This window comes from Calonectris borealis, chromosome 5, assembly GCF_964195595.1.
Source record: "Calonectris borealis chromosome 5, bCalBor7.hap1.2, whole genome shotgun sequence".
Classification (NCBI taxonomy): domain Eukaryota; kingdom Metazoa; phylum Chordata; class Aves; order Procellariiformes; family Procellariidae; genus Calonectris; species Calonectris borealis.
Window position 1 is genome coordinate 16,690,320 of NC_134316.1, and position 25,145 is coordinate 16,715,464.

Sequence of the window (25,145 nt, forward strand, 5' to 3'; positions counted from 1 at the left end):
ATCTGCAGAGAGGATCCTCCAGCGGGAGGGGCAGGCTGGAGTTAGCAGGTGCCTGGAGTATGTGCAGGTGTGCTCTGGGACATGAGCACCAACACCAATGCCACGTGCTGGGATCAGCAGTAATTTAACTGGAAGAAAAAATGCAGAGCGGAGGCAAATATATTTTAGCCATTTTTTTTCATTCAGGATGATCAAAAAGCAGAGTTTGCTAATTCCTTAGAATTACCAATAAATAACTATAAATTAAAACTCAAGATCAGCCTCACTCAGCTCCGCTGAACTGTGCCGCTAATGTTTCTCACCGTCTCCAAGACCTGCAGCTCTACCAGCACCGTCCAAACAAATGTTTCCTCAACCATCCCGGCGTGCTTGACACCCTCTTTCTGTGCCATGCTCTGCTTGTTCAAATCTCTGCTCATTTTCTCACCTCTCTCACCCTGTCGCATTTTCATTAACATGAGATTATTTTTGCTCTTTTTTCCTTCAGTCTTCATATTGGATTTCATTTTAATTTATTTACTGACCTTTTGCCTTCTCCTAATGGTTTTGTTATTGAATCTGCAATACCACAAGAGACTAAATACCTCTGTTTATCAGAGGTGCCCCTCAGGGTTTCCAGGCTTGCTTTTATATCCTGCAATGAAATTCTGTATTTCTGAGACGAGTCCTAGCCCCTGGAAACTGGTGAAAAGCTCATTACTGATTCCAGAGGGACGAGACTGATCACTAAAATGAATGAGACTCTAGGATCAAACTTTTTACAGCTCCAGCTGACTTCAGTAACAACCCCCCTTGTGCATCTGAGGACGCCATCCAAACCACAAGTCAGTAAACAATTAATTGACCTATTTTTTAAGAGGATATGTCAGAGTTAATGGGCAATGTACTTAGGCAGCTTAAGGCAGAGTTGAAGTCTCATATTTTTAATGCTTCATATATTTATAGGTACTGAATTCTGAAGAAAAATGGTGATCATCATCAGTGTACATTCCTGCCAAAAACACAAGTCAGAGAATTTCACTGCACCGACCTCAGTTAAAGCACATGTCAGAGAAGCTTAAAGGGTTAATTATCCTCACATTTAAAATATACTCTGTATTTACAGTCTGGATTTTGCTTAAGCCGCTCACTACAGGCTCTCTAAATATCTATTTTCAACTGCATAAACCTCTGCTCACTTCTCTCAATATAAGTACTTAGAGAGTGTGACCAGATACTGAAACCCATAAATTCTGTGAACTTTGTAATATTTTGTGAGATGCCTCAATATTCCTTTAATTTGCTTTTTTTTTTAAACTATAAATAGAGCCTTCTTTCTGCAACCAGTCTCCAAAGGTCACCTTACAATGTTTTGCGATTTCCCGTATTAGGCAGCAATGCTTTTCAGCTGACATTCCAACTTCAAGTCATGCATATGAGCATGATGTGAGCTTGCTTCAGACTACAGTGAGAGGGCTGCAAACAAGACTGCTGTATAATTACTGAGAAAAATAACATCCATTGTCAAAAAGGGCACTTCATCAAACAAAATTTAGCTGCATGAATACAAGTGTCTCCAAATATTTGGTTCATGCTAAAAATATAGCACATTTATTAAAAATATATATTTATAAACATTGGTATGAACAGACACAGATGTTAAGCAAATGAGAAAGGAAAAATAACCATGTAATGTATTTCTCCTAATATTTTATCAGGTTTAGGCAGACCTTGCTCAATGCAATTGTTTTTTTCATGATTGCACCATATGTTCATTCTAAATAAAAAGCTTGTCAGATTCAATATAAGTAAAAGCAAAAATCAAGAGGAAAAAATCATTTGACCTAACAGACACGTGTTCTGTGCTATGATGCTATCTTTGAGTTCAATCTTTGCGAGTATACAGTATACATTTCTAATTGTATATAGTGTACAGTTTCTTTTTTTTTTTTTTAATTGTGTCAAAACAACATATCCCTGGTGGATTTCTTCAAAGCTACAACTTACATAATTGCAGTCGTTTTTCCCCAAACTGAAAGGAAGAGGGCAGGACAGAAGAGTTAAGCTTGTTACTGTGTGAAAAAGTCTTGTTAAATTAATTGTGCTTCAGCCTTCGCTGCCTGCAGGCAATGCTTTTATGATGCGTTAATATAATACACAGTCAATTCTGATTAAACAACTTGTCAATAGTCAGCAATGTTTGTCATCACTCTTAATGGCCGTTTTATCTGGTCTATTTGCATGCCTTCTAGTTTACAACGTTGTGTAAATATACACAAAAATGATCACAACGAGGTTCAGAATTGTCCCAATAATTCCAAGCATTGCCAAGATGGTTTCTTCTTTGCTTTCCTTTTCTTGACTGCCTTTATCTTCTTCATTTCCACTAGTGATTACCATCTTGGTGGCCAGTTTCTTTATCCTCCCCTTCAGGATAACCTAGATTTAGGAAGAAAAACATCAAAACGGATTGTTAGTTTGAGTTTCCAAGCTCATATTAACAGTGGAGCCTATTGCAGAATTTTTGCCCCATAACACTTCATATTAAGAATTCACTTTAAAAGGATTAATATTTTGACTAGCTATTCAGTAAATGCTTAATTAAAATGATAGTTCAGCTAGCCTGTAGATTACTTATAGCTCTCCATAACATTCTCTGCTTATGTGCCAGCAATCATTCGTAACACATATAACTCATCTGCAATGTCGTTATAAAACTGGTCAGAAATGTACCGACGAGGTGTGTCTCCACCGACGTCAGTGGGGACTTTGCCTGCATTAGGACTGCAGGAGACCGTCTTGTCAACTTGCGGAGACCCTAGGTTTACACTTCAGTACCAAGAAGCAAGAGGGTGAGGGAAATAAAACTGGGAAGACCTCATTTCTTTTTAATAGGGAAAACCACCAAAGACAAAGGCATTTTGTCTCCTGACAAGAAGGAAGACAGCAGTGACTTCCCAATAAATAATTCAAAATAAAAGCAAAACCAAAATAACATCCGTCTTGGCTTTTATTTTCCTCATTCTTAATGTACAATGAAAAGTTACTTGCAGTGCAGTGAGCTGAAATGTATCGATCTGCCTGCAGGGAGGATACAGCCGTTTCCCAAGCAGCAGCCCCAGCCCCTGAACTGTTAAAAAAAGAAGGTTCTTCAATCGCAGGACTAGCCCTGACTCCTGGCACTGCTGGAGCCACAAAGAAAGAAGGTCCCTTGCTCTTCAGCCAGGCGCTGAGACCTGGGTAAACATTTGATTGTTCAAATTAGAAATGGACAAATTCTACTTATCTGTGCTTATCTAACGCTGCAAATTCTGATCTCACAGGCAAACCAAAGCGCGCCAGAAAACTGAAAAAGGCTGGCTGGTTTCCCAAAGCCAACTGATCTGCCAACAGCTGGGTTCAGGTGATGCCCTGCTGTTGTCTTCCAAGCTGCAACCCATATCCCGTGATGTTTCTGCTGCAGGAAGCAGTGGTAGGATGTAGCAAAAAATGGTCCCCAACAGCTCCTGCCTATAGGAGGGGTTTGGTTGGAGGAGAAACAGGCACAGGCGCTTCCCTCATTCCTTGCTCCACTAACCCACGGAGCAAAACCACTAGATCCCACGCAGCATGGATGTGCACGGTGGGGAGGGTTCCCTGAGAACTGGACACCACCCGGATGGGCACATATCCCCCCCGCAGGTATCACCAGAGGGGAGCCCTGACCCGCAGCTCCACCGAGCTTGTGAGCTGCGCAGCTGCGGAGCAGTGACCAGAGTACCAAAAGGATGGAAAGGAGTGGGAGAGGTGAGGAAATCCTGTGATGGAGAGACTGAGGGGAAAAACAGAGAATCCAGACAAAACAACCTGTGTTTTGTCATATCTGCAAGTTGTTCCTATACAGGACAGCGAGTGACTTCTGGCAACTTCCTAGAAAGGGCATCGCGGTTGAATCTCAGCAGGTACAAGCGATTAATGGTGAGTAAGGCAGAAGCGGGGGTCTGTGGAGGTGCCACTGGCCTTTATGCTTTCGCTTGCATTAGCATTTACGTGTTTTGCCTTAGCGTCACCAAGTGATTCAGTGGAAAACAAGAACGAGGCAGGCAGTAACCTGAGGGTACCCACGGCAGACGCAAGTCAGCAGGAGCAGGGGGCACCAGGCAGAGCGATACTGCATCAGACATCAGAGCGTGCTCATCCAGCAGTCTTTGGGTAACCTGCCCCAGGAGAGCAAAGCTGTGGAGGCAGCAGGTACCTCCCAGGGCATGCTGGCTCCTGCTGCCCCCCTCCAGGTTCCCTTCCAGCCCTCAGAAACTCCTCGGTCCCCACTGTTCCTCCAGCCACAGCCACCTGCACCTCCTCCTGCAGGACCTACCTCTTCTAGCAGCAGAAGGGCTTCATCATATTTGCCACTGGCTAGTGTCCAGAGGAGGGCTTGGTTCAGCTTTGCATCTGGTGGGTGCCCTCTCTGCCTTATTAATTGCCATCATGCAGTCAGTGATATCTTAACAAGCAAATTGGCTGTGGGAAGTCACAGGAGAATTCCTACCAAAGCCATCTACATTAACCTCACAACCCAAGCACATCCTCTCCATCGGACCACAAACCCACATCCCAAACTATGACACGCAGCCATTACTTCACCCACAAAGCCATGAGTCATTTGGGTATCGTGTTCTTTTCCCCTTCAGTAACTGGGAGGATTTCCCTCTGGCCAAATGCTTGCATTTCATTGTTTATTTGAAAAATCAAGTGGGATCACAAATATGATCTGATAAAATCCCAGGCCTGGAATGCAAGGATTTGAGGGGAGGGTGAAGTTCCTGCTGGCTGGTTCCCACAAGGGCCGAGCGCTCTTGATTCAGCACCTCTGGCTCCCACAGAAACATGGTCATACCCAAGCATCTGTCTCTGAAAAAAGCCAGAGAAGGTACAATGGGTCTCTCTGCATCCCGTGGTTTGGGAAGAGATTCTCATTCACATCAACCTAAACCCACACAGAGCAGTGCAGAGCCCCAGCTGGGGTGGATTTGCGCATGCACTGCATCCACCGACACTCTCTACTTGGGCATGGTGACTCTGCACCATATGCACTAGACGGTCCTGTTTCTAGGACTAATGTGAGCAGAGGCAGCATGGGGGCATCTGAACCCCTCTTATTAACATCCCCAGTCTTTTCTTAACAAATCCAAACTGTGCAGCATGAAGTTAAAGTATCAAACTCCTTCTTGCAGGACATTGTAGATCCTAAAATCAACACAAATCTAAAAAGTAGCTAAATAATTCGCAAAAGAAAAAACATATCAAAGGCTATTGATATAAAGATAAAGCCTCTGGCTAAGGAAATCCTTGAGTTGTGAATTTTTTTGAAGCTAAGAAAGTATGCTGGGGAAGTACCACCACATCCTTGCCTTGTTATTAAAGTCTTTCCCAGGCACCCATGACTGGTTACTGTGAGAGCAGGGGTCCCTGGGCTGCACGATCTCTGATCTGAGGTTGTACAATCACTTTTCTCCTCTTTGCAAGTTCTAATTATTAGCAAGGAGATACTGAGTGGTTTCAAATCCAAACACTGCCAACGCGACTCAGATTGCCAGGTTATTTCTGTCCCACTAAGGAGCATTAACTAAGGGAGAAGGTCCCTAGCATGATGCAGTGAAATATGCATGGAGAAGCTGATGACCAGCTCCAGGAGCTCTTCCTGTGCTATAAAAACAATAAAAGAAATTTCAGTCCATGGGAGCAGGGGTGCAGACAAAAGCTGGTTTGAAGTAAAACCCCCAAAACACGTGTAGTGTGGACACTGGCACCGTTAGTTTCCCTGGAAGGATTGCTCCAGCAGGTCCACACTGCTCACTATTTTATACATCACCTAAACTATGAGAGAGAGAGAGCACACTGGGCTTGGTATTAAGAGGCGTTTAACATTCAAACAGGACAAGACTGGGACGAAATACAATTATATTAGTACTTTGCCAAATACAGCACTGTAAGCATTGACTTTGAACTGTGAAGAGACCAGAATCAAAATTACTTCTCCACATTTAAGAACTGACCTTGGGAGAAGAGGAGCACTCTCCTGATGTCAGACTCAAGCCTTTAACCTTCACAGATCTCATGCTCAGAGCAGTATTTTGGCTGGCTGGGGTTTGTGGGTGTTTTTTGCTACTAGGAAAATATTTGCTGTCAGTTTTAGTAAATTACCCCAATTAAGAAAATAGAAAAGTCTCTGGCTTTCTGGGTACCTTTTTTCAGTCTTTATTTATTCTATTCTGGAAATTGATTTCATTTATTTGACATTGTTTCATATTTTTTAAGATTTTTATGACACATTGCTCCTTTTATATTTTTCTGGTGCGACTTCATGCTTGTCAGAAGCACTTCTTTTGCTTACCCAGAACTGCTGCTAGAACTGCTGAGATAGAAGGGATAGAGAGCACTAGATTTACCAGTTCTTTAATAACTATCCTTCTTATTTAATTACTACTTCATTAGGAAAGCGCTTTCCTGCTACATCAACATTAATGTGTTTCCTACTTCATTTTGTAAGATTCATCATTAACCTAACATCAGCCTTTTGAAAAGATAGGTGTTCTGAAAAGCTATCCATGAAAAGATATGTATTCCAGGTATTCTGCATTGCACAAGGGAGAAAAGGACAGTTTAGTGGTTAGGACACTCCTTGCATTATTCATCTCCTTGCACTACTGCTGGCTTCTTATATATCTACAGGAAATCCACTTAGTCTCTCTCTGCCTCAGTTTCTCATCTGTGGGATTGTTTGAAGAACTACACAATCTATATCAGAAAATGATCCATAACAAAAGCGAGACCCCCACAAATACTTCCAAAAGAGGGACATGTTAACATGAAAAATTTCAAATCCAACAGTGCTATAAAATACACCCACTACTGTCTCCCCAAATCTGTGGGACCCGTTGCCCATCACTGTCATTGCAAACAGCCCAGTGAACTAGGCGAAGCATTTCTAGCAAAAGGAGATAATCCTTACTCGTCTCTTCACTCTCAGCGCGAGCAGTGACTGAGCTAAAGGTGATGGCTTAGTGGCAGGGCTTTGGAAAAGGCAGCAGACAGTGCACGTTTGTGAATTTACTGCAGTATGTTTGTCACATCGAAGATACAAAGCACATCCCTCATGAAGTACCTGCCCTGACATATCTGTCAGCTTTTGAATATGCTGCCACCTTGACTTGCTCTTGAAAAAGTTTTGTAATCTTAAATAATTTCCCTTCTAAGCCATTATTTATGAGCTCCCCAAAGAGGCTGCGAGTGGAGGGCGCAGGCAGCAGAAGCGGAGCTCCTGGGAAGACAGAGGAGGGGAGGACGGTCCGGGCTCTGCCGGGGGCCCTCAGCGCTCCTCCTGATCAGCCCGTGCTGTCATGTATTTTCTGGCGCTTTGAAAAACAAGAATGAAAACTGCTGAAAAGCTCCCAGGGTCAGCTGCTCAGCTGGTGCAAAGCAGCCTCCCTCCCCTGAGTTCAGCTGAGCTACCTGTTTACACCGGCTGAGGATCTGGCTCCTTTTATTCAATCGAGCTTGAATATCAGTGAGCACAAATTTTGTATTCTTAATCCATAATCACAGACAATCACCAGCCAAATTGTTTTGATATTTAAATTTGTTTACAGTCCCCAGGCTATTAGTTGCGATGACACATTAAGAGATAAGAGAGCTTTAATTTTCTGAAGATAGTTCCACCCTCTGGGGATAAGAAACACGCATCGGAAACTTGTTTTGATTAGCAAACTGAAGAGGGCACAGAAATCATACAAAACGGCGTGTGAGTTCAGATGCTGCTGGAGCTGACACCTTCCCTTATCTCACAAAGAAGCACTGGAATTACCAAGGAGGGAGGAGAGGCTCCTGGAGGATTTAACCCCACTGGAGCATCACAGCCAAGTGGAGTCTTGTTCCTTTCCTCCTAACAAGTTCTTTTAACCTCATTTTCCTCCAAGGGCAGACTTGGGACAGCTGGGTGCTTGGCCCAAGTCCCGGACAGCCCCCAGGCAAGATGCTGAGCAGGGCCGTTAAGTGGACCCCGCACCGCTGCCAGTGGCCTGCGGGAGGAAGGCAGAGCTGTCACACACATTTGTGCTCCTTAGCAGTCCTTTTTCTAAGGATTACATTTGCATATCCTCATTTCTGTGATTACTTTGTATCCACTCACGATCCTTGTGCCATTTGGACTGGATAAGTCCTCTCCTAAACTCCGCTAACACAATCTGCTGTCAACTGTCAGTCAAGATCCTGCTCTGAGAAGTACTGGCCAGTGCAGGGACACACATTTGCATTTATTTTTAGAGCTGGATTTCACAGAACTGAAAGACACCATATAAATGCAGGGTAAGGCCAAGAGAAGCTCTGAGGCCATAAGAAGCTTCACTAAAAGCTCATTCAGACACAGCAGCTTGCGCAGGCAGTGCGCAGTATGTACAAATAGCAGATGAATTGAAATGGAATGAGCAGAAACTAATATATGGTAGAAAATACCAATATACCGTGAAAAGCAAAGACCTGCCATGAGAAAAGGGAGAGGGGACACAAGGAAAGGTTCCCAGGGAGAGGTCTTTCATTAGAGAAAAAAGATCAGAAAGAACAGAAATGTGAGCCAGGTTCAATAACACTCCCCAGCAGTAAGCAGAGACACCAGTGCCTAAAGCAAAGAGATGTCTCAGCGGAGAGAGGACACAAGCACTTATGTAGTCCTCAAGTAGGAAGATAAACCCATGTCAGGCTGCTGCTATGCTGGCAGGTTTTAGTCAGTGGGAAATACACGCTATTTATAGTGCTACTACCAGGATATTTCCAAAGGTCTCAGCAATGTGAGACCTCCTTTAGAATAAAGGCAGACACTCAGCAGCAAAGAGGTTATTCTGAGAGTGCAGAATTCAAATAAGTAATGCATTACAGGGCTCATCCTACTCCCCACCATGGGTCTATCCAGTTTGTTCTGGCAGCTCTTTTTGTCCCCCAGGCAGCTCAGAACTCAGAGGAACCAAAGGACTTGCAGCCAGTTTTACAGTTTTACCTTCCTTCTCCTCATTTATGTCTCTGGGACCATGCATAACCCTGAAATACTCAGGATACCTAAGCTCTATTATAAGAAGACCAGATATTTTGAATACAAGTATCCCTATCTTAGAAACAAAGCTATGATCTGTAGCAGAATAATGATCCTTTAATACCAGGCTACTACTACAGACTCTCCTTTACCCACCTCTGTGCAGACAGTGCTATCCATAGACTCACAAACAGCCTTTGGCTCCTCCACCTACAGCAAGGTCTCCGATATCAGGATTCATAAGGCTTCATGAGTCCTAGGCTGTGAAAGAAACCAACCTGACTGAAATGAGAGTAAGTCAGCCCTTTAACCCATAACCCTCTCCCCTTTGATCCGAGATGCACTATGAAGAATGAATTGTTATTGATCAGAATTAGCAATCTATTTAAAACACAACTGGAAGTATTTACGATTCAAACTCCAAATTTCACAAATCCAGAGATGATGAATTTTCTGGCTGGGCCCAAACAGTGGTGAAATTTCAGTATAATTCGTGTTGGTTTAGACTGGCCTATTTTGTGTTCACAATCCATTTTCCTGATACACAGCACTGTGCTTGGTTGCTTGGTGCTAATGCTCAGAAGAAGTGTTTGACTCTCGGTTGGTGCTGCAGCACTTGCCATTCTCCTCTTAAATACTTTTCAGACCTTTCGATCAAAAGAGTATTTCCTCCCTCCCACTCTTCCCAAGATTAACTCCTGATACCCTCTATCAGCAAGAAGAGAGGAAGAATGACATGGTCTATGTTTCTTTTGTTCGCATGAATCCCTCTGCAATGTGTGCAAATGCACTGGTTCTAAAAAAATAACTGATGATGTGTCTGCTCCGTTTTCAGACAATTTACTGCTCTACTGCAATGAACAGTTAGTGCTGAAAGATAAAAGTTACGTATTGTGGACACAATGATGGGGAACAGATCTCTTGGGCTCCCTTTTCATCTAGTGTCTGCTGAGCCCCGTCCTGCAGAGCCCAAGGGGCTCCTGCCCCCAAAGCAGCAGCTGCAATGGGGAAGGAGAAGAAGAACCAAACACCAGCCCAGAACAGGTATTTTGTGTCTCACCGCTGCTCCTTTCCCTTCAGTGAGGAAAGGACAGACAGAGCTAGCCAAAGTGGAGATTTCCCAGAACATAAGATGTCCAGTAAAGGCCAAACATGCTGCAGTGTTAATAGGCACAAAGGTCCACCTGATCAGGTGTCCCCTTGCCATTAGCTGATGCCAAAGATGCACAGCACAAGCGTATACTAATGCTTACCTCACTGAGTCCAGAAATCTGCAGGTCAAGGACTTGCTCCCCCAGAGGAAGCATCTTTGAGTTTAATGCCCCTTCATAGATCTGTTTTCTCTAAATTTGTCTAATTGCTTCTTGAACCCATGTTATTATTTTTTTTTCTATACCATGTCCTCTAGCAATGAGCTCAAAAGATTATTAAGGGACATCTGAAAAAGTATCCACTTGTTATTTGAACCTGTTACTTGATTTGAGAAACTGTGAGTAATTGGCTTTTATTCTGCAGGCCACCTAGACTGCTGTAAGTGTCTTACCATATCCCTGTAGTCATCTTTCTTCGAGACTGAAAAATCCTGGTCTGTCTAGTTGTTCCTCGTACAGAAGCCATTCCATGCTTTTGGTTATCTTTCTTGCCTTTCTCTCTGTCTTTTCTAGTTACACTAGGGGGTTTTGGAGCAACAAAGGAGAAAACCCTTCTGGACTTCTGGTATTAATGTGTGCTACACCCTCGGAAAACGTATTGTCCTTACTCCAAAGACTTTATAATTCATACATACCAAGGTTGGTAGAAGGGACACCTTTCATTCAAAGGAAAAAAAAAAGGGAAAAAGAAAAGTTAACATCTCTCCCTCCCACACCCCAGAAATTATGATAGAATAAAGATTTGAAGTTTGAAGTCAGAGTTCTCTCTCTTATTCCTTTGCCCATTTTCCCTGACCTTAAAAAAGCAGAACAAGAAAAAAACTCTACAGTGAGCACACCTGGATGCTGGCATATTCAGATTAAAAAAACCCAACTGTTAAAAGCCTTAAAATTTACATTTGTGCCCAGATAAAAGTTAGCATTGGCTGAAATAGCTACATGGAAGAATAAGATTGTTAAAGTATCTCTTTCCATCATTTCAGATCTCAGCACCTCCTTTTTTATTTCAAAGGCATCTGCAGGGTTCTCTTTTAGGAGCAAAAATACATTGAAGCCCTGTAAAGGAAAAAATACAGTACCCAAGTCTCAGTGAAAGACAGGTCTCCATTATCTGCCAGAAGGCACATAACCTCTGTCATTAGCAATTTGAAGATCTGCCCTCACCACTGCATGTTGGAATGGAAACTGAGCTGCTTCAGAAGACATTTAAGAAATATTAAGAGATAGAAAAATGACACAAATTTTTATTAATTTTTTGCTGTATAATGACCTCTCCTTACAAAACAAACATGCACCAGAAGAGCATCCAGAAGCTTGAGGAATATAACACTTGAGCTTCTCTAGAAAAGAGCTGTTAATTTGTGGGTACAACAACAATCTAGAAAGCCTAATTGCTTCCAGCTATATCTTTATTCCAAAAATTAATTACAGCTAGATTAAGGGACACTGCAAATAATTCTAGCCAACTGACACTTTCTGGTTCAGGAAAGTTGCGTTCAGAATTTTTTATAACTTTTAAAATTGTAACCATCTGGTCTGAAATGCCAGCCATTTGTCTCAGGGAAAGTATTTTCTGGGAAAAAAATTCATCCAGTTTTGCTGTTTATAGGAATGATGCTTGAAAACCAATTATTGCTTTATCCATATAGAAACCAGGCAACCTTTTCTGTGAAATACTCAAGTATCTTCACTTTTGAAGCAAGGACTGCATTCTTAATTTTAATGTAGCTGAGACGGCCTGACGTAAGAGATGAAGGTGGTCTTGTGCATATTAAAATGTGTTTACTTTTAAGTGATCAGTTTTATAAAAGAAATTACCTCTATTGTAATTTTTTTTCTGGTTTAATTACTCTCTTAGCTCAACGAATCTTTGCAGCACTTCAATAGGTTAAAATGACATTGACAGTTGTCAATATGAAAATTTGAATAGCAAAAGGTTTTCAGATTACTTCTAAAAAATAAACTCTTTGTTTTTTTGTAATTAATTTGCAAAGACCAGCCAAAAAATGCCACAATTAAAGGTGATCCAGGATGAATCCAGCCTCCTCCTGTTCATCTGTTATCAGGCAGGTTTTAGCTAAGCACTATTATGTCCACCAAATTCCAGCTTCAGTCAGAGCATAGTGCATTTGCCATAGAAGGGGAAGGAAAGAAGCTTTTGCTTTGTAGGATGCTTCAATTTTTTTGCAGAATTTAAAAGGTGGCAGGAGAGCCTGAGAAGAGGAGCAGCAGTCTTTTGTCTGCAGGCATGAGATGTTACCCTGAAGAATGGGACAACTCATTCACACCACGTTTTTCAAAGCTGCTCCCGTTCTGTGTACTCCATTTTCTGGGAGCCTGCCTTGGTCCTGGAAACTTGAGGACCAAAAGTGGTGAGTACTGGCCATTGCAGTGGAAGCCAACAAGAGCTGCAGTATGTGCCGCCAGGTACTCTAAAAAAATTACATTGGGCACCGGCAATTATGGATACATGTAATCTTACTCTTTTTGCCTCAGGTTACCAGCTGTACTAGGGGGTAACACCCCCAGAATTGCTATTAAGATGCTGTAAACAGAAATAAGTCAGTGTTTGCACGTGGCAAGGACCTGCACGGTGGAACACCCTGGAATGCCCCAATTTTGCCTTCACAGCAGAGGCTGAGCTATGCATTGAACAGTGAAAGAAAACCAAGTATTGAACTCACAAACTGTGTCATCTATTATGCTCACCAAGCGAGACTCAGATCCTGGGCAAAAATAGCCTGTGACGGATGCACCTGTGCAAGGTGGCAAATTAATGGAGTAGAGACAATTTTGCTTGCAGCTTTTCTTAGCTTCAAGTGCTGAGCTGTGCAACCTTGATAATGTTCTTTTCACATACTGTTTTGTGTGTAATTATTACCTATATCAGCCCAAATTTAAAAATAGAGCATTTCCCTATTGAATGCCTCTTTTAGGACACAGTTGCAGCTGACTCTTAAAGGTGCCAATAACCTGCAACTGGAGCTGAAGGCTACTGGCACCATGACAGCAACACCATCCAAACTCTGAAAATTTCAAAGCCTCTTTCAAAGTTCTGGGATGAGCATTCAAAAATGGAGGCAGCCAAAAATCCCTCGCCACTTTTAAAATGTTAGACCTAATAAGATAAAATAACAGATAATTTGAGGGAAGAAGCTAGTTTCTAAAACAAAGTTATCAAAGTAGGATAACACTCCAGGCAACCAACTCCCACACCTTTTATCCTTATCATTAGTCATTTATATTGCAGCAGCATGCGGCAACCCCTGCTGACGTCTGGGCTAGAAACCAGACACAGATAGCGAGAATGATGCCTAGCCCAAGCAGCTTGCAAAACTACAACAGTATGAAGTACGGGAAGGCGGGGGAAAGAACAGAAGGTTGAAGCGAGTTGCTGAAGGTCGATTTGCACAAACCCAGCACAGCCAGGAGAGCCAGGCCCTCGATCCACAGGAGCAGCTGCCCCTCTGGCTTGTGCTCAGAGCAAGCACGGCGTGCGGGAGAGGCGGCAGCTCCACTGCGCAGGTCCCACACTCCTGGGAAACAAGCTGGCTGTGCGGGGAGTAGCCAGTTTGGGAAAACGCATGAGTGAGTGACACCTCTCCTTTTCAGGGCTCGGGGTAGACTTCTGTGGTACAGCAGAGAAGTGGCATTTGGGAGTGAAAAGGTCGCAATTAACTCCCCAAATGCTCTGGCAAGGCCATCAGGATGGGCAGTGAAGAAAGCAGTATGGGAAGAGCTGGATTTCCTAACCCCTGTGCACTGGTGCGGTGCTGTAACAAGTGCTCGCTGTTGCGGGTAGTGGATATCAGAGTCACAGAATGTTTGAGGTTGGAAGGGACCTCTGGAGGACATCTGGTCCAACCCCCTTTTTCAAGCAAGGCCACCTACAGCCAGTTGCCCAGGACCATGCCCGGAGAGCTTTTCAATATCTCCAAGGATGGAGACTCCGCAAGCTCTCTGGGCAACCTGTGTCAGGGCTCGGTCACCCTCACAGTAACGTTCTTCCTGATGTTCAGAGGTTTCCGTTGTTCAGCAAAGGATGTCACCTTGCATATACAGCAAAGCCATTCGGATTAATTTTTTTTCCTATAGCTTATTCCTATTCTTTTTAAAAAGACACAAATGATGTGGCTATAGATCTGGAGAGATTATTTGCGTATGTCTTCCAGCTCTATACAGTATGCCTAGCAACCCATGTTCTTGCTCTGCTGCAGTGGGTACTGTACTATATAAGGAATATACTTTGATAGCTAATGTAATGCAACATACACATCATGTTGCCTCAAGGTCATGGTAAATTGTATCTGTTTATATGATGCATCTTGACATACTCTGATGTAGTGCCAGTAATTTAAAACAATGCCCATATAAAATGTGAATAAGACCAAGAACATAGCAACAAAATCAAAAATATTTGACTGCTTTCTTATATTAAGAATATTCAGTAGCATATTGGTAATTCTTCTTAAGGATTTAGGGAGAGGAATGTATATTTTGCTACATTTTTCTTCAATGGACACCAAGCCAAATTCTGTTCACAAAACCTCGAGTAAAATTACTGTTAAAAGGAAAGCTAATCTGGATTTATGTCCCCAGAACAGAGAACCAAATTTAACCCTGATTTTTTTTAACATATAATGGGTTCTTTAAAAATATTGCTTGCAATAAAGAGGCTACTAATAATAAATAAAATATTCATAGTATCTGAATTATGCAAAATTGGTCATTGGAAATTATTGTGTGTAAGTCTCAGAGTTCTTATAACACACAGGGAGAACACTGAGTCCCACTGAACTGGTGTGATAAGTAAATGAGTAGCAGCATGCCTAAAAACAGTAGGTTGGTAATGTTTCTTTCAACTTAATTTTCAAAAGAAAGTGTTTATCTGTTATGAATCGTTGCCCAAGATATTCTGCATGTTCACACAGACCTGTTTTCTATTCTAGCAGCTGTCACATCATCCCTATAGGACTGATGCTTTCTCAGTTAAGATACTTTGCTCACATTCGTAAAGTATCTGTTTGGCTCTACTTGTATTTTTAAAGCCAAATGGTCCTCTAGGGAGATGTTTATCCATTTCTTCCCTTTTCATGCTGTAAGGCAGCATCAAGGAGTGCTGGGGTGAGGTGACTGGGAGAAATGAGCATACCAGTAAGAAAAAAAAGCTGGTGGTCGTGGACCATCTAAAACCCACAGAAGATGCAGCCCTGCAGTGGAACAATGTTCTTCAGGCTCTGGTGAGAGAAAGGACTTTCCTCACACAGCAAAACTGGGAAATGAGCACTAATCACATTCAGGTATTGCCAGTTCACGACATTTAAGGAAATTCTAGTAGATAGAAAAAAAATGAAGATCCTGCATGAGTCACATGTCTGGGATTAAAAAAAAAAAACAAAAAAAACCAAACCAAACAAAACAAAACAAAAAAAACCCAACCAAACAAAAAAGACACTTGGGCCAAATTTCTCCAAAGGCCACTTGAGGGCTAATTTAAAAGACTGAACTAAATATCAGTTCAGGTTAACCTGAAAATTCTGATAGGAATCATTCATACTCTAAGAAAACTTCTAGATTTGCTTTACTACATAGGAAAGAAATGGAAGGCTGCTTGATGGGCAAAACTCAGTGCTGGTTCAATTCTAGACTGAGAAATGATACCTTCTAGTGAATACTCACAGACACTGGTAAACATAATTAACCTATTCAATGATATCATAACATTCCTAGATATTATGATTTCAGAACCTATCTGTAATGTAAATTAAACAGGCAGTTGTACTGATTAATGTTAGATATGAAAGGAGTAAGACTACGTGATTGAAAAATTGAATGTGCAAAGTGCTTTAAAATACAGTGTCACTCTACCACCCGTCCAGAAAACCTGAGGCAGAGCAAGATGAAAAACTTTATCTAAATTCACAAAGCTGCCCGTTGAAGCTCCAGAGAACTGAACCCTTCTTCTCCATTTCCAGATCAGTACCCTATTCTTTGGACCACATTGTCTCTCTGGACCATCTGGTTTAAACTGATGCAGCTCAGCTTCAATTTATACCAGTTGAAGTCTTGCAGCATAAGCTTTTTAACAAGTCACTTTGCAGCACCAACAATTTAATTCAACTTAACAGAAACGTAGAAATAGAAACAGTAAAATGTCTTTTGACCTTTGCTGTTGGCTACAATCAAAACCATGCAACAAAAAGAGCAGAGACGAAATGTAGGACATACGCTCAAGATGATGAAAAAAGTGTTTGGGCATGTAACAGAGTACATTGAAGAAAACATTCAAGAACAATTCATCCTGCTGAAAATATTATTCCCATAAGGCTGCAAGGGTCAGTGTCATCTTAGATTATGCACTGTACAATTGCCAGCCATAGAAGAAGACCCACCCACAGGCCCTACACTCTTGGGCAGGAGGTCACTAAACACTAGCAATTGATCTATGGCTCTAGAGACTCCAAGGAGGGGCACAAAAAAAAACCAAATAAAATGTGCAGATTTCCTTTTTTTTTGCTATTATACATACTATTTTGCTAAAGAAGAAGATGAATAAAGCATTAATAATGACACTGTCCTGACAATTCAGTGTTAATCAATGCCAATGATGAATTAAACTAAATTAACACAACTCACAAAAACATCCTTAAACTAAACTCCTCCTGATACAGAAGCAACCTTCCAAAGATTTCTCTTTGTTTGAAGTCATTTTTCTCCAAAGACTTCCCAGCTGGTTAATGGCATTCACACAAGCCTGTCTGACTTAAGAATTTAAGCTAAGTCCTATTTTGCTTATCCTATCAGTCCTTAGCTTCTCCCAAACATCACTGACACAGGTAATACATCCAACCCTTGTTCTCCTCACAGGGTTGGGACTTTGTGTCACCCTCTAAACCACTATTTTTTATGCTGAAGCTGGAGGCTATGTTGCTCATGCCACGGGTCTGACAGAGGACATCCTTTTGTCACCCAGAGAGTTGGCATGGGCATTGCCTCAGTCAGACCACAGACCTGGCTCCGCATCTCCGGAAGCCTTTCAAGTTGCAGTCTGACATTTGAACCATACTTTTCAATTCCTTAGATCTCCAGATGCCAAGCACACTCCAATAATTCACACAGAAACTCTGCACAGTGACTGGTGACTGAAATGCAGCCAGCTCTCCAGTGAAGCACAGGCAGTTACAAACCAAAGAGCCATGCCAAATGGTCCAGAGGAGAGGAAGGGATGAAGATTTTTTTCCTGAAGAGAAAGTGTATGGCAAATTTATGAAGGGAAATGTCTTATTCCATGAATCAAAAGACGTAACCTTTCTTTGCCAAAACCTGGAAAGCCTAAAAGCTCATAACTCTACATTAGTACAGCAATTATATTAGCTTTCCTGTATTTTAAAAACCAAAGACAAAAGTTTAATGCTTCTGACTTTGCTTTTTAAATAGAAAGTAAGAGTTACACTAGACAAACTCCAATTTAAAATCTCAGCAGGGCTGACAGCTGTGTTGAAGAAGAAAGCTTTTTCATGCTTGTGGGTTGATTTTAATAATGGACATTTTCTATCCATAGATCCAATATTTATATTCTTTTTGTTGTTTGAAAATCTGTCTGGGGACACATGAATCTGCCTGCATCATAATTACACTTGCCTACATTCCATGCCTATAATCAGACTAGGACCTATGGCAGCAGCCATAGGAAAACTGGACAATCTATTCTGCATGGGTTAGTAAGAGAGACTCCAGCTATTTTTCCAAAAGGATAATCTATTTATGGAGAAGAAATTAATTCTGTCAAGTTTTCAGGAAGCTACGGTTTGGCCAGCAGCATTTTTTGGCTTATTTCTGAAAGAAAACTTTCAGAGGACTCCTAACGTCTGTCTTCCCAAGCTCATGACTCTCCCTCTTCCAGTTGCTCCCAATTCCTTCTTCCTTTCTCCAGTCCTTTCTTCACTGGAGCTTGCTTGGAGGGTACAAGCCAAAGCAGGAGCTGCTCACTGGCAGGGAGTGGATGCAGGTAGCTTGCAGCTAGCAAAGCAGCGTTGCTGCGGCTCACTGTGCTCGGGAAGGAAAGGAAGATGGATGTAGGCTGGTGGGGTCCTTCCAAGAGAAAGCTTAGGGTTATACAACTCAGCTACATTCAAACCCCCACAAATAATCCAAGAATTAGGCTTTTTATGGAAACCCACTGGCGGTGTTTTACTTTGAATACTGCTGCTTCTTGGGCTACAAATGTCAAAAGCGTATCTGTAGTGATGCACTGCTGCAGGCTGGCCTTGGGAAACCCTTCGTAAAAATCTGTCAGTGAGGCTGGGTAACTTCCCTCCTCTGACGAAGTCATCTGCTCTGGTCACGGCTACGCTCTCTGCACTTTCCCTGGGGCTAAAGTAAACATTACTGAGGAGAAAATGTGCATGACTTACAAATGCACAGCCCTTCACCACATGCAGGTATTTGCAAATAATTAAGAACAGGAAGCTTTCTCATAGATAACTGCCCGTACACCATGCTCTACCAGCGTGATGACTGTGCCACTCTCCGTACACTTCACAACCAGTTAAGAACAAACTCTTCCACACCACACTTGCAATAATATTTTTGCTGTAAGCTGTTGCCTGTCACGGGAAGGATGGCTGAGTGGCCGAAGCCACAGATGGGGACTGGGGAGTTAGGGCCTCTGGGGTCCCGGGGGGCACCTCCGTGAGCACAGGGACACCCTTTGCAGTTGGGAAGTTGGTCAGCATGAACAATCCTTGCTCTGAGAAACTGCGTCTCTGTCCTCCCCGCTCATTAGCACTCTCTTCCCAGGTATGTGCTGCCAGGAGGACGCTGTGCAGAGCTACCAAATATTTCATTAAAGCACATGATTTCCACCTTGTCAAAGCACTGTATGGACTGCCTCTCCCTCACTGTTGCCAGGTGGTAATTGCTAACCAGGAAAACAGGGATTTGCAAAAATGACTGTTCTTCGTAGACGACATATTACCCTCTCTCAGGGGCCATAATCCCTCTGTTAGCACAAGTCTCTGTTGCCTTCCTTTTGTTTTCTCATTCCTGACTTCTTGTAAATGCTGATTTTGGGTTTTTTTCTGTGTCATTTTGCTGTCAAAATGCTGGAGTGTTACTAGGCATCTCATCAAAGGAAGATTTACAGATGTTTGGTCTTCATTATTTTGTTCTAATTTTACACATTTTTCTTAACAGCACAGTAATCAAGGTGTTTAAAACCTCCCAAACATGGCTTATAAATTCCTCCTGTTCCAACTTGCAGTCATCTATAACTGACATCAGCTATATCTCTGCTGCAGTTACAGGACTTCTGCACACATAACCGTGCCCGAGGTAGCTCCAACATAGCCAGGTGGGAGCAGAAGTCTCCTAGAAAGTACAAGGGTCTGCACCCCCCATGAGGAGCAGCTACCTGAAACCACAGCCACAGTCCTGCTACATTCATTAGATGCACCCCGAAGCCCACGCCCTACCATCTTTCCTCTGCCTGTTACTTACTCTGGCTAGATCAATGCCAGCTGGGTACATTTATACCGGTTGTTTAGTACAAATGTAAACAAACACCCTAAATGGAGATATGCAGTCATTTTACAAGGAGGAAGAAGGAATCAGTTCCTTTCATTGTCAATCATTTTCATGGAGTTTTGTGGCTGACAAACAGGCTGTTTGAGGGAAACTAAACAAGACGTGCTCGGAGATACCCAGTTGCAGATCAGCCCTGCTAATACCAGTGGAGATCTGCATGCAAAGGCATTGTGCAGAGACACAGAGATATGCCCTGAACGCTTGCTGAAGCCCTAAGTATGTGGCAGATAAATGTCTGAAGCAGGAAAAGAATGGAAAGAAAGTTTCAGGTAAAGAAAAAAAGTGCAAAGCCACAGTCTGATCATATTTTCTACCATAGCAACTTGTGCCAGTGGTGATGACGAAACCAGCCAGTGGTGTGATCTGGCTATGGAAGAAATCAGTGGCATGATTCTCTCTGACTCCACCAGGTACTGGATTAGGCTTTGAAAGCAAAAGTTGCCCAGACAAGCGATAGTGGCAGAAACAAAAAGTACTTTTTCATAACTTAGTCACCCAAATCGCTAGCATATGTATTGATCCCATACCCCTGTGTTAGTCCCTGCAAATGACCCACATAGTAAGGTATCAGCTCCAGCAGCCTCAAAGAAAAGGACCATGTGACAATGCAGATTCACAGAAAGTCCCTTTCTCTTGGCTGTCCTACTCTCGTTTAGTAACAGCTTGTACCGAGAACAGCCCCTGCCTCGTGCTGCAGCATTGCTTTCTAGCTTAGGGTATTTAAGGAAAAGTATAGACACCCACAGAGACATCAGCAAAGATCAGTGGCAAATGATCTTCACTGCAAAAAGCATTAAAGATAATGAAAGTATTAATCATTCATAACAAAAATCAACATAAAAATCCACATGTAATGCTGATAACTGGGACCAGGTATGTGGTAAAGCATCCAGTGAAACTAGTTACCCACTTTTTGGCCACCTTTTATTGTTCTGTGTGCTTGCAGAGTTAGTTATGGAGGTTGCATTCAGTTAGAGTTTACTTCTCTAGAAGAGGCTGTTTCTCTTACTGCCTGTACAGTATCTACCACTGGCAGGCCCTGATGTCAATAACTGATAATAGCTGCAATCTATGTGAAAAGCATAGGACAAAAAGGTTCCCAAATTTCAAGCACACCCTCCTCTTGGGTAGGGTTCACATTCTCAGAGGGGCTCGTGCTGAGCCTCGCAGGCGTTCTGAGCACCTGCAGCTCCTGTGGGTGCAGCAGGGCCAAATCCTGCCAACGGCTCACAGAAGCAGCTTCTGCTGCTGCCTCTAGCCCACAGCCAAGCAGAGCACCGAGCTCTGCTCTGCCTCATTACTTTCCATGTGTCCTTTAGGACCTGAATTGCACATGTGCTATAATAGATCCAAGAGGTTTCCTTTGAGCTTGTGGTCCTGAACAAGCATAAATCGATGTATTTATTGTATCCTAGGTTATGTGAAAAAGCATCAGCCTTGCATATTTGTGCTGTATCACTCAATCAGTAAGCTAGAAGAAATAGGGCCAAATCCTGAGAGGGTTAAACCAGTCAAGCTACATCAGCGAACACCGTCTGAAAGCGTAGACATTGTTTGGCATATATCTTAAACTGTCAGGAGGAGCAGCCAGTGAGCAATGCAGTACTTGACCTGTCAGCATGATACAGATCATTTACATAGCTTTTTACAAACATTAACAGATTAATCCTCACCCTGGGACACACAAGCAAGGTTCAGTAGCCCTGATGAACAGATCTGGAAGCTGACTCACACAGTGGCTGTAACCTGATTTCCAGGAGAACCCAGCATTTTTACATCTTATAAAAGCGCAGGAGGGGATGGAACTTCATACCACCAGACCAGGAGACAGAGAAGTGTGAAAAAGATAGCAGCTTTGGCCCAGCCATTTGTGCCTGTGGGGAACTGAGGCTATAGGGACTTTCTTAAGTGCGGATTTCCTGGCTCCTCTTCAATTCACACCAGCTGTAACACCCCAAGTAGGGTGGTAGCTCTCACCCCAGCACAGAGGACACAGGCGAGTTCATATACAAGACACTGCATTTCACACCCAAAGTGTAAAGCAAATCAAGCAGCTGAAGTGGAAAAGTTCTACCTGGTTGCAATGTCCTTACCCAAACAGCTACCCAAAGCATCTCAACTCGTTGCATTTCAGTGGGATCTATTTCTAAAAGCAGTAGCAGTCATCATATACTAACACATGGGTGAAAGTTGAGTCCTGTGCGCAAGGCTTGGGCTTTGCATTGAGGAGCGGTAAGGACCTGTGATGGATATGGCCCACAAGATCATACTGACAGAGCTCATAGACCAAGAGAAAGTGGGACATGGCCATGGCCCATGAAGCCGTGCTGGCTCTTTTGTTTAATCACCTGGGAGACATCATCTGTGCAGCTGCGGGGTCTGTTCTTAGCAGTATCACCAAGGGCTAAGGAGTTGTCCATAAGCCACAGCAGACTGGGAGATCAAACCCCTGGAGAGGCAGGACAGGGAGTGACCCCACAGCTGTGTCGCTTTGCAGGAGGGTGTAGGCAGGCAGGCAAATACCTTTGTAGGCAGCCAAATACCACACAGCCGCTCACTCACTCCCCCCACCCCCCCAGCGGGACGGGGAGAGAATCGGAAGGGTAAGAGTGAGAAAAACTCGTGGGTTGAGATAAAGACAGTTTAATAGAACAGAAAAAGGGAAAATAGTAATGATAATGATAAAATATACAAAATGAATGATGCACAATGCAATTGCTCACCACCCGCGCTGACCGATAACCAAGTAGCGATCGGTACTTCCTGGATCACGCCTACCATTCATATACTGAGCATGACGTCACATGGTATGGAATACCCCGTTGGCCAGCTGGGCTGGCTGTCCTGATTATGTTCCCTCCCATCTCGTGTACCTAGCTCAGTCAGTAGGCACGGGAGCTGTCCTTGGACTAGGAGGGCACTTAGCAACAACTAAAAACATCAGTGTGTTATCAACATTCTTCTCATACTAAATCCAAAACACAGCATCAGGAAGAAATTTAACCCTATCCCAGCTGAAACCGGGACACAGGGGCATGCATGTAGGCACCGAAGGGGTGAGAGGCTCAGTTCATACATGCATGCAATGGACGGATGTACCCAGATACGCTGTCATGGAGGTTAGCGATGTGTGTCCACATGGACTGGGATAGACACAAAAAGGGTCAAGGGAGGATGCATCTGTACAGGCATCTGCTAGAGATGTGTGGGCAAGGAGGACATGCCACCGGATTCTTAAGATATATAGTAATTCATGTGTTGTAACCTGGTAAAAATGTTTGGGATTTATCCTAAAGAACCGATGTCAGGAAGGTCTCCTCTTTTATGAAGGAAATTGCTTGCTGATCCTGTCTGTTTGCATCATATTCACACTGTACTCCCGTGCTTAACCTGCAGGGATCCAGAAAGGTTGTTTCTCTCTTCACGCGTGACTTGATTTCTGCAGGGAGATGCTGCACCTCCATGTGAGGCTCCAGAGAAGGGCCGTGGATAGGAACAGGTTGTGAGGTAGGGAGCACTAGTGTTTCTGATGTTAAAATCCCCATGATGCCCATTTGGTTGCCTTCTTCATGTACTCATAAATCTACTGAAAGCCAGATGAGAGATCACAAACGAATTTGGAGACAGATTCAGCAAAACTATTGTAGGATTCTTTCTGTAACATTAGGCATGGTCTACTTACTTTTTTTTTCTTTTTTCAAAGGGAATATAAGGCTTTAATGATGCTTTTGATCTATCTCCTTTTGTGAAACATTGCAGATGTGACTTATGGTCTTTTACTAGCTTACTAAAATTCAGTGAGGAGGACTGGAATTATTTTGTGGTGAGCATGAATGGATGGAGCAGATGCTTTGTGGGCCTTTCTGCATTAAACATCCATTGCATGGTTTTCAGGGTGGGGACAATGACTAGACCCAAAGAAACGAGTGATCCCTTACAATTCCATTAGAAAGCACATGAACAGATACAGAATTTGAGGGATAACAATTAGGAGCAGAAGTAACAGACCAACCCTTCCCCAATCAGCTCTGATGTGCTAGCGATATTAAAACCATATTACAAGGTACATCGCATTGCACACTCAGGATGTTCCCAGTGACACGACACATTGAAACACTCTGAGCATTACACGAAGTCATGTCGAAGATGCTGTTCCCTTTATTCTGAGTTAACAATATCTCAGAGCGGCTCCAAAGGAGCAGGTACAATGTAGATTGTCACACATTTCCATAGCAGTGTTTTGAGAATGCATCCAGCTGTGCCAAACTCCAGAGCATTTTGATGCAACGTAAAGCATTTGCTATGGAACGAAAACACCAGAACCCAAAACAAATGGATATGACATCAGTGAAACGGATGACTTCCTAAGGAAAGCTTTGTTTTCTAGCTTTGATTAATACAGATAGAGAACAAATACTATGTTCAGCAGCACAGAAACAATACTATCCTAAGGGCCATTGTGGTCATCCATTAAAAGCTACTTTCAAGAATGCTTTAAAAGCCCTTCCAAAATCCTACCTTCTCCTGTTAAGTATTTTGTACTGCTTCTATATTCAGAGAAAAGTTACATTTGCTGTGAATACCTGAACAAAAACCTTTCAATAAGGTAAAAAAGAAATTCCAACAAGGTCACAGGTCTTAATAAACAGTCTTGCCATCTGCTTTCTCATCCAAAAAGTTAAATGGTTTTGTTTTCAAGCATCAGACTTGCCTTCCTTAAAGGAAAGTTTCTGGTACTCTTAACATAGTTCAGTAACATCTCACTTTACAGACAGTATTACTAGGTTCTGGGATGTGTCAAAGTCAAGTCCTAATTTTTCTCATCAAATATATCACAGTTTCACATGGAGGAGAAAGTGATGCTTTTCAATATCTGAAGACATATGCATAAAATGATAAGTCCCAAATTTTCAGAAGTCAGAAGTTAAGAATATGCACTGCATTAATATCCTCATTAAATGGGTAACAAACTATTAAGGCATGATGTATATTCACAAACACCATATTGTTTTCTACTCACACCACTCTTCTGTCTAGCTTGATTGAAAACTGGAACAGGCTTTCCTCCACTCTCTTTTCTCATAAAGAGATGTACCAGACATCCTTTACCCTTTTTGCAATCTCTTATTTCATCAAGGCTCACTGATCTCTTTGGCTCATGAACTTTTCTCCAGGCCTTTTATTTCTGAGGCTTTTACCATGAATGAAATTCTTTATTTATGTTCATGGACTTCAGTGGTTCTCCAACGTTTCTTAGCCAACTAAAACCCACCTTACCTGTGAAAGTTCAATAATTACCCTACTATAATCATTAGTTTTACTTTCCTGATCTATTAATGTTGTAGAAAATATACAAATATTATAAACCC

At 42.6% G+C, this 25,145-nt stretch overlaps 1 protein-coding gene across 1 annotated transcript in view; it reads right to left on the reverse strand.

The window, feature by feature from the left end:
• Nucleotides 1-1,565: 1,565 nt before the first annotated feature.
• Nucleotides 1,566-25,145, reverse strand: part of TUNAR (transmembrane neural differentiation associated intracellular calcium regulator) — a 29,287-nt gene continuing 5,707 nt past the window's right edge. Inside the window, exon 2 of the mRNA XM_075152488.1 lies at nucleotides 1,566-2,418. Within this exon, the coding sequence (XP_075008589.1) occupies nucleotides 2,233-2,418 (186 nt within the window). The 3' untranslated portion in view covers nucleotides 1,566-2,232. The remainder of the gene's footprint in view (nucleotides 2,419-25,145) is intronic.